We start from the raw sequence: 15,519 nt of genomic DNA, 5'->3' as shown, positions 1-15,519 counted from the left end.
TCATAGAGATTAATGTTAAAACAATTAACAAATTCAATTAAAGAATCCGTTCGTTTACGTTGAAAACAATTGAATCACGTTTCTCATAGAACCAGCTCCTCTGCTGATATATTCGCTGTGGTTTGTAGTGACCTCTACCGTTATACAGAAAAACTAACAGCTAAACTCTATTCCTATTGGTTATATTCAAATCGTTATTGATAGAATCTGTTGAAACGCGGTTTACAATATTAACGGATAATTCTCAGCACAGGAGTTTCATAAAGTCAGACGCAAAATCTTTCATCAATTACAATTATAAGAAATACGGTGATTTATTGATTTACATCAAAGATAATATAAATATGTAATTTCTTCAAGTTCATGTGTTCGCACACGTGGTTAAATAAAAGCTGATGAATATTTGAATACGAAAGAAACGTTATTAGACGATCGTTTATTCTTCAATTTCGAAGTTTTCAAGTGAATTCTATTTGTTTAAAAAATGACTGCATCGCTGTCGGTATTAGCAAGCCTTGATGAAGTAGTAAGATGTTCCAACGTCCTCATAAATGGATCTTGCGAAGAAGGTTAGTACTACATGTTAAAATATTGCCCTATATTTATATTTATAATTTACTTTTAATACAACTTCTTTCCCTATAGAGTTTCTTCAGTTTGCCATAAATCAAGAAGAAATGCGACAGAAATGGTTGGCATCTGTGCAAGAATGTCAACGGCTCCATATAGCTTTAGAAAAATCTCATCATGAAGCAACTCGTCTTGATAGAAAACTTAGTCATGCTAGACGCTTATTGAATGAGGAGAAACAAATGCGACGAGCTGCTGAAGAAGAAAAAAACTCTTTGGTATTATGATCTTTCTTTACGATAAATATAAAAATAAAACAACTTTCTGGATATATAATATTTAACAGGAACGGCAGATAGCTTTAGTTAGAGATCTTCTGTTTAATGATGGAGGAAGAAACTTGAATGATGAAACTAGAGAAAAGTTACAATTTCTCAATAATACTTCTATAAATGCAAGAAACAGCAATGTACACATAAAAGATTTACATCATAATGACAAGTATGCTTATTTCTTTAAAAAAAGAATATAAAAGGATTACAAAGAGCTATATTTTCTTTTTTTCATTTTCAGGCTCAACACAATAGCAGAATTAGATTCTACCGGTTCTATATTAAGTGACTTCAGTTGTTTTTCAAAATCAGAAGATGATTTAGATACAAGCATTATTATCCAACAAAACCAGAAGAAGAGAGAATGGAAAGAACATAGACCAAGTGGAGAATATTCTCCAAAGAAACGCCGCAGCACACTACAAAAAGTGACAGAATTAAATACTTCTGACAAAATAATAGCTACTACTACTGTCACAGTGCCAAAAGAAGGTGCAATCACTGCATCTTCAGTGATTGAAGCTATACCAATAAATGAAAATACCAATCCTCAAGGACCTCCACACAGTACACGCAAAAAACGCAAAAGTTCAGATCATAGTAGAACTAAATTGACTCAAATAGATCTCAATGAAATAGCTGTTGATACTACGGTATATTAATATTCCTTTTTTTTTTTCATTTAAATATTAGCATTAATTAGTACTAATTCCTTTTTATTATTTTTTTTTTTAAAGCCTTCAGCACCAAAAGCAGAGATTCTTACATCAGGTTCTGATTCAGAAACTGCTTTTAAACCGAGTCCAAATATTGGTGGATACACTTTAAATATTAAAAATTCTAGAGGTCATAGTTTCACAGCAAAAACAGTTATTAAACCTGAAATGTGTACACCTTGCGGTAAACGGTTAGATATTTTGCATTTAAATTTTGAACATATAAATATTAGGATTATAATGGATAATAATATAGAATTATAAATTTATTCGTTTCTACGAAATAGGATTCGATTTGGTAAAGTAGCAGTAAAATGCAGAGACTGTAAAGCTACAGCACATACAGAATGTAAAGATTTAGTACCACTCCCTTGTGTTCCAACAGGAAATACACCTACTTTCCGTGGTACATCAGTAAGTATAAGATTAATAAAAAATGAAGTATGTTAATAATTAAATTTTAAATAAAATTTTTTCTTATTATTTTCAGGGTACTATAGCAGATTATGCCCCTATGATACCTCCAATGGTACCTTCGCTAATAGTCCATTGCATTAATGAGGTAGAATTGAGAGGTATGAGTGAACAAGGATTATACAGAGTAAATGGTGGATCAACAGATGTTAAATGTTTGAAAGAAAAGTTCCTCAGAGGTAAAGGTGCTCCTAATCTTTCTGACATTGATATACCTACAATCTGTTCTACACTAAAAGATTTTCTTAGGTATGTTGCTTCTCTTTACTTTTTTTTTATTAATGTAATATAAAATAATTTTTCATCGTCAATAAATAACAATTTATATTTTTTATTATAGATCTTTGCGGGAACCTTTAATCACCGTAGCACTTTGGGCAGATTTTGTTCGCGCTACTACTATTTCAGATAAAGAAGATGCAGATGCAGCACTTTATCAAGCAATTTCGGAACTTCCACAACCTAATCGAGATACACTTGCTTTTCTTATATTACATTTACAACGAGTATCTAGTAGCGCTGAATGTAAAATGCCAATAAGTAATCTTGCTAAAGTATTTGGTCCAACATTAGTTGGTTTTAGCTCTCAAGAACCATCCCCTACTTCTATGCTTAGTGAAACAAAAAATCAAGTTGCAGTATGTATATATAATGTTTACATTATATTAATCAAAAGGATAACATTTTTATATATTTGTATTATATTTTTCAGATCGTGGAGAGCTTGTTAAAAATTCCTTCTGATTATTGGGCCAACTTTGTTAATCCTGAAAATTTAAACAATATTGGTACCCCTAAAACAGGAGAATTAAGACATACTCCCTCTACAGAATCACTTTTGAAACGTACTGCATCTCGTGGATTTTTCCACACGCCTCTTACCTCCAGGTCAGTTTAAAATCTTTTAATTACCTATATTTTTACATTCATATAGCTGTATGCATTTTTTTCATTTTTCTTTTACTTTCTTTCAGTCGCACATTTATGAAAAAAAACAAAAAATACTTTGCAACTCCACCTTCTAGAATAGGATATTAAGTAATGTTATTACGTTATGACGTGTATAGATGTAATGCTAAACACTATTGAGCTTAATTAAATTATACATTATATTTGCAATTGCCCTATAGAATTAAGTGAAACTCAAAGTTGCACTTAATGACTAATAACAATCAGCGATTGTTTAGGCTCTTACTTTAATTTAATTATACAATGTTAATTCTTTCATCAAAAACTTGCACAAACTTTTCATATTTACTATAAGAAGTGCCTTATAACATTTACTGTTTACTTATTACAAATACATTCGCAAATAATATATATATATATATAATGTTAGAGATATACCTCGTTTTTTTTTTTAATATGCAGTTTATGTCGACAGCGTACTTAATGTTAAAGTATAAGTAATCTGTAAAAAAGCGCTATTACATCAAATATTCTTAAGAATTATAATTCGTTTAGTATTTATAGCATGAAAAGTATGACATATATTTTATATTCATACTTTTTTTGTATAAATGTAAAACGATTCTCTATGATTTAATACATGTTTATTTCACTTACAATACGTATATAAATATCTATTATTATAACAAAAGTAAGAAATAGAATCGATAATTGTATTAAGACAATATTCTTGCCACAAAATATAAAAAAAGAAGTGTTTTATAAAAATTATCTTTTTCAAAATTAAGTTAACACTATTTGCTTTATTATTTCGAACTTTTATCGTTATACCTCACTTTTAAGACTTAATAGTTAGATCACAGCTAAAATTCATTATTTATTATTTGTTTACCAATAATCGGAATAATATGGGAGATCTAGTCACGTGGTCATAGTAAAAATAATCAACGAATATTAATTATTATTAAAGCTCTTGAATGATATATCCACAAATTCATTTTTTACATTTTTAATAAAACTTAATTCTATACCTCTCACTGCTTTAAACGTGTACAACTTTTTTCTTTCAACTCCCAACAAGAATCCCAAAATTTCTTCAACCTATTATCTCCGTTTGAGCAAAAATGTTTAAAATCTTGAATAATTTTTTTTTGAAATAATTCATCGCCAGCTGAAGTGGATAACGATTTCCACTTTCGGCTAATCATATGATTCCATGACCAAAGAAATCCCATCTTTAAAAGAAATGTATTTTTTATATATCCTAATATTTATTTAATAGAAAAAATTAATACTTACTCGCCTATCTACATTATAATCATCTTTACTTTTCCCACTAACATGACGCGTGATATATGCTTCATGTGGACTTGGTTGTTCCGGATGTACTGGGTATCTTTTTTGTCCCGTACTTCGTCTTACTATATTCGTGCCAGTACGTTGACGTGGCCTGATACTTTTTGTGGATGGTACAAGTATAAAAGCATTTCCAGTCACATGAACGTATTGATGATCATCTTCAGAATTTTCAATCAAACATGGTATGAAACCAAATCTCCGTAATATGGCCTCTTGGAATAAGAATAATCTCTGAGCATACGTATCTTCACGAAATTCTAAAAATACATATATTTTTTTAATGAATATATCAGATCATTAAACAATCAATAATTTTATTTTCTTATTGACAGACCTTCAAATAGATATTTTTTATTTCCCATAAGACATTCTGTATCGAGTGGTATAAAGATAGGACCTCTTAAAGGATCACTCTTTAGAGTAAATGGTAAGGCTAACAAATCACTTGGAATTGGTACCATTTGAATCCCGCACATTTGAGCCTTGCGTTGCCAGATGAATATCTTGCAGAAAAAAATTCTTGTAATAAATTCATTATAAAATTATACTTCATGATTTATGTATGCAATACTTACAAGATCAGCTACAATACTACCAGACGAAGCTACCCATTGCACTACAAGTTCGTAAGAATGATCGATCATATATACAGATTGATACCTAAGATGCCCCCACTCTATTCTATCACTTTTGTTATTGATGTCAATATCTAGATGTGTGTGTTTATATGGTGGTCCTGTAATTAAAACAATTGATTAGAAATGTTAATATGAACACAAACAAACATCATATATTATTTATATAAAAAGTATAACCATTCAATTCTTTTTCCTCCAAGAAATTTGTTAAATCTAGGTCATCCCTTAAAAATAGTGGTACATTCGATTCATCAACAGTATCATAATTGGGTATAGATATAGGAGATGATACTGTTGGTAAATTAGTAGTAGTAGTAGAAGTAGTAGTAGTAGTAGAAGTAGTAGTAGCAGCAGCAACAGCAGCAACAGCAGCAGCAGCAGCAGCAGCAATAGTAGGAGTAGTAGTAGTCATAGTAGCAGTAGCAGTAGCAGCAGTAGTAGTAGTAGTAGTAGTAGTAGCAGCAGCAGCAGCAGCAGCAGCAGCAGCAGCAGCAGCAGCAGCAGCAGCAACAGCAGCAGCAGCAGCAGTAGTAGTAGTACTAGTAGTAGTAGTAGTACTAGTAGTAGTAGTAGTAGTAGTAGTAGTAGTAGTAGTACTAGTAGTAGTAGTAGTAGTAGTAGTACTAGTAGTAGTAGTAGTAGTAGTAGTAGTACTAGTAGTAGTAGTAGTACTAGTAGTGGTAGTAGTAGCAGCAGTAGTTGGTTCACACCAACCTTTGGGAGCTTTCATTTCAACTTCCACCCACTCATTTTCAAAACTTTGTAGGTCACCCAAAGGTGGTGAATAATCTGCAGCTGAAAAAAACAGAATAAAAAACGTTTAATCCCATTTCATTAAACAAGTTTCTGAAATTTTACCTTTTTGGTTTTCCTTATCTTGAACTATATGATACAAATAAAATCCTAATATAAAAGGTTTAGAAAAATCTCCAGATGCATGACAAATAAGCGTTTCTTGAATCATTCCCTAAATCAAAATACAATGTTAGTATGACATCAACACAATTTTGTACATTAAATATTTGTTGTCTTACTTTTATAGTATTGATGGCACTTTCTACAGTAACACCACCTTCTGTATTATTACTTAGCCATTGAACTGCATCTGCACTAACAAAAGTTTGACTTGGTAAAGATGGATGTTGTGTAAGAAATCCTACTCCAGTTTGTGGATGTTTCATAGCTTCCAAAATTTCTGCATTTGTAGCATTGCTTTTCAACTTTGTTAATTCCATGTTAGCACTGGAAGTAAATAATTGATTAATACAATATAAATATATCTCATAAAAGAATATTAATTAAGTACATTATAGTATTTGTCTATTTAATTAAATACCTATCCTCATTAGTTTCAAAGTGATCTTGTTGTTGTTGCTCCAAAGCAAGAGGAAGAACTGCTTCACTTGCAGGGGATACTCTTCCTCTGTCCATTACTTTTGAACCAGATCTAATGTCACAAAATAAGATCAAAAATATGTCCAAATATTCCTTAGAATATGATTAAAATGAAAAAATGAAATGCATAGTGCCTGGTAGATTAAGCAATGTACATTGTTGCTACAAAAACAAGCGAACAAGTCTCTTCTATATTTTTTATCATTATGTAATATGAGAGATTTACATTTATCAAAAAATGTAATTCGTATGTATACACTTGAGCATTGCTTTAAAAAAAAAAAAAAAAAAAAAAAAAAAAAAAAAAAAAAAAAAATCAACGTTATTTCATAACTATTATAAAATATCAATTGAATGGTTCATTATAAACCTTTTTGTTAAAAGAAAAAAATATATGTATATACATACCCAAATATGAATAATAAAAAATCAAGTTTAAAATTAATATTTGTATTAAGAGAATTAACCAACCTGTTTGGCACGTGACGAGGAGTGTCGAGGCACGTGCGTGCAGCCACAGCGGTATTCACTACATGCCTCTCCTGTACAGAGAACCCCGTCACTCCCACACTCACTACCAATCATATACTCTAAGTAGAGTCTCTGCATATATATTGAATCATGCCTTATATTAACATTTTTTATTTCATCTACAATGACAAAATATATCATGCAGATACTCTATATACTTGTCTCATAGTAATAACAAAAAGATGAAGTAAGCTATAATGTATAGAATGTATACAAAATCTTTTTTCAGCACATAAATTGAAATTGTTTTGTTTGTAAACCTCTTCCAAAGATAACAATAATATTATAATAGAGATTAAAGATATTGCTTGTTATTAATTAAAGCACACAATACCATTAATGCAAATTATGAATATAAAGCAAATATCTATGATAAAGCATTTTTATGACCAATCTTACTTCATACATCAGCATAGAAGTAAAAAAATTATTATTACAGAATAACACTATGGATGACAGATGTAGACAATTTAATTAAATTTAATGTGTTATAGAACATACTAATATATAACATTGTAAATGTAAAATATATATTTTATAATATCTATGTTGTTTTTCGTTTCTAATAAAATCGTTTCTCTATCATCATGAGTGCTAAACTGGAAATTAATTATATTATCACACTCAAACATAAATAATACTGAAACACAAAGAAATTATGCAAGGTAATATTTTCGAGAAATTATTGAATTACTACAGTGATTTTTTAAGGACAGAAAAATATCATGTTTTTTATAAAATACTTTAAGATAATATTACTGTGTTTCATGAAACAATGTTGTAATTCAATTCTCGTGCAATATATAGACAAGCAGAAGAAGTGTCTAACACCAATTTGGTATGGTCCACTGGAATAAAAGAAGGTGACGAACTACATAGTGAAATTAGCAGAAAGCAACAATGCTGAAATCATTAATTTAAGCATGTTCAAACCTTGGTCGTGGTTTCTCTGGTAGACGGTTGCTTCCAAGTCGTTCTCTAAAGGGAGAGCTGCTGACTAGACTGGTCTGGAAAGTATGATGAAAAGTATGGATAACTGTGAGGGCATGACAAAGCTGATGGTTATGAAGATAGATATCTGTCTATTTATAATAATGTAAAAATTGATATTAAAGAAAAACATGTTTGATACATATTATAATATTGAAAAGAAATAGAATTAAACAGTAATATCTCACGCATAATGAGAAAGCTTGCTAAATTGTGGATGCACATTCAAGGCAAAGTATCAAGCATATTCAAAATCAATATTAAGTACAGTACATAAGCTTTATGATAATTCGAAATAACATTTATTTAAAAGCAATTAAATTGTATTCACAGGCATAAGGAATACTTATATTCATATATTGAATATAAATGGTGCATATTAATAAGATATAAATTTTTGTTTGAATTCATATTTTTCTGCTCGAAATTATCCAATTCAAAGCTTAGACCTGATTAGATTAATAGCTGCCTCAATAGATGGAGGCTATTGCTAGGGGAAGTACCTGGTTAGTGAGGAATATTAGGCTCGTGCTGTGCCTGCGTCTGGTCAAATGAGAGGCAGGGTCTCTTGGAGGAACACCATTTAGAACTGTGGGACTCTGAAACATAGCATGCTAAATACCCCATCCCTTATACTAACTACCTGTTTTTACAAATTTGTTTATATGTGATTTGTTTATATATAATTTTATGTAATCTATTCTTGTATCATCAAAACTGGCATAAAATATTATTTTAATATATTGTAAAATGTATATTGTAACTATAAAATCAGCCTATAAATATAGGAAAAGTTAGTTGCTTTGAATATTTTTGTTCAATATCTTGTAGTAGTAGTAAATGTCTTTGACTACACAAGCTCATTATGAAGCAGTGCATTTCTTGCCTCCTATTATTTATATTCACAGCAATTTGTTTCTATATATTTAAAATAATACATGCAATAATTTTTAATACATTATTATAGTAAAAAAATATTTATAAATAGTACCAAGACATAGAACTACACTACAATATTGACAATATATAAAAATAAATGCAGGAATCAAATATGAAGCCAATAAAATTAATCAATAAAAAGTTTATATAAATAAGAAATAAAAAATAAGTTGATAGTCACATGAGCATAATTCAACTACAAAATTTAGCATGCACATTCTAATATAGTGCTAATGAAATAATATAATGTAAAATAAAATCACAATTAAGTAATAGTTAAACAACAAACAAATTATTACTATATAGAGATATCATAGCAATGTTATATGATAATTTAATATTATATATTATTTTTTTATATAGACACAGATTATACAATTTCAAATAATATTTTAAAATTAAAAAAATAAAAAGATATAAAAAAAAAAGAAACATTACCCAGTTTTTATTAGGATGCGGACGTCGTATTTTATTCAACCATCCTTCTATAAAACGTAAAAATCCATCCATAAGAGAAGCTTGCTCAGCTGCAGAAGCTGGTGTATATATATCACACTTTGATGAACCTTCTAAAATTTTCCGAGTTGCAAAATTGTTCATTGGCAGCAAAAATACTCTGAACCTCCAATATTTAAGTGTCTTAAAATTAAAGAATATTACATGATAATATATGCTATAAAATATAAAAATACGAAATTATTATTATACATTATATAAATAACTACCTCTACTAAAGCAAAATCAGTATGTCCTCTTGTGCATATATAATGATCTAAATAGTTCCAATTATAATTTTCAAGTTTTTCTGTTGTAAAAGATACCCATGATACTTCATATGTATCATGATGAGGAGCATGAAATCTATATCGATAATGTATATTAAATGGTGGATAAGGATGCCTAGAAAATAAACAATGTTTTAAATCATTATATTTTACAATATCATGTATTATAAACAATTACTTACCTTGGCCTGTATCTTGTAACTGTTATAGAGTTACCATAAAGTGATATTTTATGAAAAATTCGTCCAATGCTAAGCAAGTATTCTTCTTTTGGTTCAGATTCTGTTTGTCTTCCTCGCATTACAGAACTTATGGGTGCACTTGTACCACTACCAGGTGTATTACTTTGATTTTTATTAATAGGTGGTAATAAAATTAATTGAAAACCCTTGAACAATACAAACGTAAATATAATTATAATAATAATTATTATGACCATTATTTAAAGATTAAACAATTATCTCATACTTGAGCCAATCTTTGTGAAACGAGCTCTTTAAAAACTTCTGCAGTAGTTAAAGGTTTTTTATAAACCGCTCGTTGTTGTGCAAAATCCGCATTTACATCATCTGGTAACAGATTATAATCCGAAACTACATAATCATTTTGTAAACTCCTCTTATCTGGGAAATAATCTGTAGTAATAGGCAAACAAGCTGGAATTGTTAATGACTTCCAATCAACACCTAAAGAATAAAAAAGACAAAACTATAATAAAATCTTTGCAAGACTATAAAAACAAGAAGCAATTGAAATTATATCAATTATACATTTAGCATCTTAATTTTAGTACATAAAATTGTATACAATATCTCTCTCTATCGTTTTTTGATTACCTTGTACTTAATTAGTCTTTAAGCAAAAGTAATTTTTTTCTTTTTATTAAATTGATTACTTTAAACTAAATATGTAAATGTGCAAACATGCCACATCAATATTTATAACAACAATTTATATCACAAATAATTTTTTTAAATATAAAATATAATAAACAAAATATGTAAAATATAATAAAAAAAAATATAATAAACAAAATGTGTGTGTGTGTGCACGAGCGCGCGCGCGCGCGTGCGTGTGTGCGTGTGTACAGTACTTAGGTGTTAAAATTAACATACAACAAAAACTTTCAAAAAAGTACAGAATGCACAAGAAAATCTTGTTACTATATCACACAAAACTTTTAATATAAGGCAAAAGGCTTATTTTTTTCACACAAATTAAATATGCATTTGTGATAACTACATATGTGATGTATTGAGATTATTTTGTAGGACTACAAAAAGGAGAGAATATAATATTGAGCTTATGTATATACAGACATAAATTATTCTATGTATGTACGCGTGCGTGTGTCGCGTGCGTGCATATGTCGTGCCGTATTAGATGCAGAGCTGCCTCTAAGCATGAAGATGTATATTAAAAATGATATTGCTAGATACTTCTAGTAAATAGATATTTTTAGGTATTCAAATGTATATGCTTGTACAAATATTATCTTCATATAAATTGCATATTATTTATGTGATATCTAATTTGCATATAAACATTAATTTTACATTACACATTTGATTACCTTAAAATGGCAAAAAGCATAGACCAAAATATAAATAATTTACGAATAGCATTTATAAGTGAATTACGATATAGCATATACAGTATGAAGTACAAAAAAAACTGTAAAATAGAAGAATTTTATAAACCCTGTAGTATTGGATTGATTTCCTAAGTTTGCAGAAGGTTACATCTTCTAGAAAAAAAGCAGATTTTAAGAGAGAAACATCTGTATAAAAGCATTTGATAAGATACAATTAAAAATTGCTTGCACACATTTAAGTGCATGTATAGAATACATATACAAATATGCAAATCCAAAATCAAAGTGTTATACAAATAACAAATAAATATTATTAGATCCCTTAAATATCACTATAATTAATTAACAATGAAACAGAAATAACTGACAAAGAAAAGAACGTTTATGATATTAAAGACATATTCTAAATAAAAACCACATAGCTTGAAATAAGTTACTACATTAATTAAGAAGTTCAACTTGAATTACACACAAATAGCTATGTACAATATGCATGCACAAATAACAAGAATAGAAATTAGAGAGACAATGAGAAACTAATCTAGAGTAGTGACAGTTCTACTTGGACTCAATATCCCAATATAAATGTATACCATAACCGAATCAATTTTCAGTAATATATGGCGCTAACCTATGATTGCTGTTTAATGTGACATCATAGTTGCACATCACGCACGCATCAATACGTCCAGCGTTGCGTCCCAATTAGACGTACCATAACATGGAAATAAATGCAATACCATTATTTTCTATATCTCCGATTGGTTTATGTTGAGAATAAGTAAAAATATTTCTAAAAATCAATAGTCCTTTTAATCCTTATTAATGTCTGATATAACAGTGTGAACGATATTGCTTCTTTAATGAATCTGTCTCAAGTAAATATAAACAATGCTTTATTTATGTAATTACTGATTGAATTATATTTTAATTTAATTAATATAAAGATTTGATGAGATTGTTTTAAAAACATTTGATGATGAAATAAATATGTACTAATGCAAAAACCACACAAGAAGCAGTATACAGTTTATATGTATGATGAAATGATATGAACAGTTATATAAAAAGTCATTGCAGATTACTTGGAGATTCTCTCATTTACACTGTAATCCTACTAAATTTTGATTATGTAATAATTTGTTCACTTTATCTTGTTAATAATAATTTATCTTACTTCATGTAAAATTTGTGCATAGAAATACTTGGAATAATTATCGGCAAACCTGTTGTAAGTGCTGGTGTCCACTCCTGCTCACCAGTGGCACCCCATAAAAGAGTTAAACTCTTATTAGTTCCAGATGAATTAGTATTTGACACTCTATCTCCACCTATCAAATTTATGCGTTGAAACTTCCCTTTTGTATCTATAATTTAAAAAATATCATGGAATCAAAAATCAGATATAGATATTTTATATAGCATTTGATTGATTACTAACGATCTTGAAATCCAATTTGAGAAGCTGATCTTGATATGTGATGTGGATTGCTAATAGTTGTAATCTGCTCCATAGGAGATCCACTCAATGTTGAAGTAGTATCACTCTGGGGTTCAGGATGTGACTGTGTGGGAATAGCTTGATAGTGATGTTGTTGTATCAAAACACCCGTTGGACCTAAAATTATTGCTACTGTAAAATATAATATAATAATCTAACAATCATAGTTACCTTTAGGAAAAATATGACTCCATCTGCGTCTATTACTAGTCAATTTTATAGTAACATGTGAAGGATCAAAAGGATTAATAAGTGCTCTGCTAGGTCTAACTATATTTGTAGGTTGAGAAATTGAATTAGTTGGACTACCAGCACTTCCAACAACTGGTCTGAATGGTGGTGATATTTCAGAATCGGTTATATCACTTTTGATAGATGTTCTTGATACTATTAAAATAACAAATTTAAATAAGTATACATATATATATATATATATATATATATATATATATATATATATAACATTCGATTTTTATTACTTGGAATAATAAGTATGTATTGTATACATACCATTTGCTTCCTCATTAGAATCGTTATTTTCAACATTTTCTGTCCGATGGGGTATGGTGATTGCAGCACTTCTTGCTGCTGCTGGTATTAATGCATGTGTTTCAGGTGGTGGATGATGAATATCAGGATCTGACATTTTACGTTTTAAAAGCTTTAATATGTGAGCATTATTATGAGTCTCAATACATGCCACACTTGTTTTTTTAGTTCTTGTAGTAACTCTTTGCAAACTACTTTAATTAAAAATTGAAATTATATAATATATTATAGAAAGAAAAAAAAATATATGACAATAATGGTATATAATACCTTGAAGTATGAACATGTGGCAATTGAAAAACTTGAGCATCATAAGCATCATAATCAAATAAAGAATTATGCAAGCATTCTCTAGGGTCTTCTTGTAAAAGCTTAGTTTTACAATTTAATCTACCATTGTCCATAGAATGTTTTGACACCTTTTGAGGCAATTTTATGCGTGGTATAAAGGTAGAATAAGGTATTTTTTTATTTGTTGAATAAAAACTAAGATTAATCCAATGAGGCATACTGTAGTCATCTGGTGCATTTATAGATGTATCTTTATTATGAAACTAAAATAATATGTTTCTAATAATATATATTCCTTGATAAAGGAATATAAGAAATATTATAATTGTAGAAACAAGCAAAAAAATATATAAATTACAAAAAAGCCAAGACTATACTGTGTATACTGCTATATCATCATTACTACAACATTGGATAAGATGTACTACCTTTAATAAAGGAACTGCATGCAATGGTTGTTCTCCAACACAAACTAAATCACTGTTTACTCCATTATCAATAACCCTTTGTTTAGTAACATTTGTCAATTCTCTATCAACTTCAAATACACCTACACCTGGAGTAATTACAACTGACAATTGACCTGTTCTATCAAAACTACGGTCAAGATAATGTTTTTCAAACACTGTAAAATAAATAATTAATATGTAGAATAAGATGTGCTTTTATAATTACTGATTATTACCATTTAATGACATGTTTAAGACTTCTAAAAAATTTCCTTGTGCTGCTGTAGAATTTACTGCTTTTGGCATACTAACATCTGGTCTTTGATGATATTCCAAAACAATCTTTTGATAATCAGTAAACAATTTACGTAATTGTACCAATACATTACTCCAATCTTCATATCTTTCATTCTGTACTGCTACTCTATAAAAATCTTCATAAAATCGACCTCTATAATCATGTTGTAAACACTCTTTCATATGACTTGGAAATTCTTCTAAACGTGTGGCATTATAAAATGTTCTTGAAAACAAAACTATTGTTACTTCATGATTACTACCATTCTTCTTCCATTTTTGAAACAAATCTGCTAAAAATCCATTTACTGCTTTTTCAAAATAAAGATCACCATGAATATCAAAATCCCACATTTCTGAGCTCATTTGAATAAAAAGGTAAACCATACTTGTTGAAGAACGAAAGACTACCTAAATCATATGATAATTAAAGAAAGCCAATAAATAATTTAATGCTATATCAAATATAATTACAATAGAATAGTTCTATTTATACCTTAGTATCATCAGTAATAACACCACAAGCAACTCTATCACCTTGAGACCACATTTCGTATACTTGACATCGAATGCTACCTCCACAAAATTCTATCTTCTTATTCATATAAACGCAAGTATTCACCTAATACATAAAACATAAAGTAATAAATTCCAATAACTGAGGCATAATATAATGAATGTAAATTTTAATATACCAAGCTATTTTTCAATCTCCACATTTCACTGCGTCCCATATATTGATCTTTAAAGGTTAATTCAACCGAATCTAATGCTACATCTTCTGGATTTACTATATTCATATAAACATCAGCAAAAGTTCTTAATTGAAACATCGTTGCTACATTATTTTCAACACTAATTGTTTCTCGTCCCTGAAGATCTTCTTTGAAAGATGTAACCTGCAGGAGTAAGCGGCTAAACTCATCTTCGGGATGATAAATTTCAACGACATCTCCAGTTTTTATGCCTGGATAATCTTTGGGGTTAATTATTAAATCTTCACCACTAAAATTTTTTTGATGTACAATTAGTTTAAAAAGCTTCATTTTTAACCCATCACTTTAGCGGTCAGCTGTAATTTTATATATATACTTGTAATATGACATATATCTACGTTCTGTGTAAATGACAAAACTTTTGAAATTTATCACTAGGTAGCGCTTCAATCATCGCGGATTTTGATTCGAGATCTTATTTTCC

The 15,519-nt window shown here is 29.1% G+C and overlaps 2 protein-coding genes across 10 annotated transcripts; one reads left to right on the top strand and one right to left on the bottom strand.

The window, feature by feature from the left end:
- Window positions 1-199: 199 nt before the first annotated feature.
- LOC127067230 (rac GTPase-activating protein 1) lies at window positions 200-4,110 on the top strand. Its single transcript, XM_051001933.1, has 10 exons — window positions 200-569; window positions 646-848; window positions 917-1,071; window positions 1,144-1,555; window positions 1,640-1,809; window positions 1,906-2,032; window positions 2,109-2,341; window positions 2,433-2,730; window positions 2,805-2,980; window positions 3,067-4,110. Exons 1-10 carry the CDS (start codon window positions 485-487, stop codon window positions 3,128-3,130), a joined length of 1,923 nt encoding a protein of 640 aa, XP_050857890.1. The 5' UTR covers window positions 200-484; the 3' UTR covers window positions 3,131-4,110.
- On the bottom strand, window positions 2,430-15,518 carry LOC127067228 (GATOR complex protein Iml1). Of its 9 annotated transcripts, none has more exons than XM_051001927.1 (24): window positions 15,015-15,518; window positions 14,816-14,941; window positions 14,259-14,730; window positions 14,002-14,198; window positions 13,553-13,836; window positions 13,244-13,476; window positions 12,905-13,120; window positions 12,674-12,850; window positions 12,459-12,599; window positions 11,864-11,872; window positions 10,107-10,324; window positions 9,821-10,026; window positions 9,579-9,753; window positions 9,292-9,492; window positions 8,418-8,513; window positions 7,858-7,931; window positions 6,335-6,445; window positions 6,033-6,240; window positions 5,857-5,965; window positions 5,176-5,793; window positions 4,936-5,096; window positions 4,695-4,863; window positions 4,301-4,617; window positions 2,430-4,236 (listed from the first exon to the last, which is right to left on the bottom strand). In XM_051001927.1, exons 1-24 carry the CDS (start codon window positions 15,363-15,365, stop codon window positions 4,036-4,038), a joined length of 5,070 nt encoding a protein of 1,689 aa, XP_050857884.1. In that variant the 5' UTR covers window positions 15,366-15,518; the 3' UTR covers window positions 2,430-4,035. The 9 variants fall into 9 exon arrangements, with proteins under 9 accessions (XP_050857884.1, XP_050857886.1, XP_050857885.1 ...); XM_051001929.1 differs by lacking the exon at window positions 7,858-7,931 and adding an exon at window positions 6,865-6,935; XM_051001928.1 differs by having other exon boundaries at window positions 13,244-13,473.
- Between the last annotated feature and the right edge of the window lies 1 nt (window position 15,519).

Source organism: Vespula vulgaris, chromosome 10 (assembly GCF_905475345.1).
Source record: "Vespula vulgaris chromosome 10, iyVesVulg1.1, whole genome shotgun sequence".
Taxonomy (NCBI): domain Eukaryota; kingdom Metazoa; phylum Arthropoda; class Insecta; order Hymenoptera; family Vespidae; genus Vespula; species Vespula vulgaris.
Note: the sequence above shows the minus strand (reverse complement) of the source record. Positions and strands in the feature narration are given on the sequence as shown.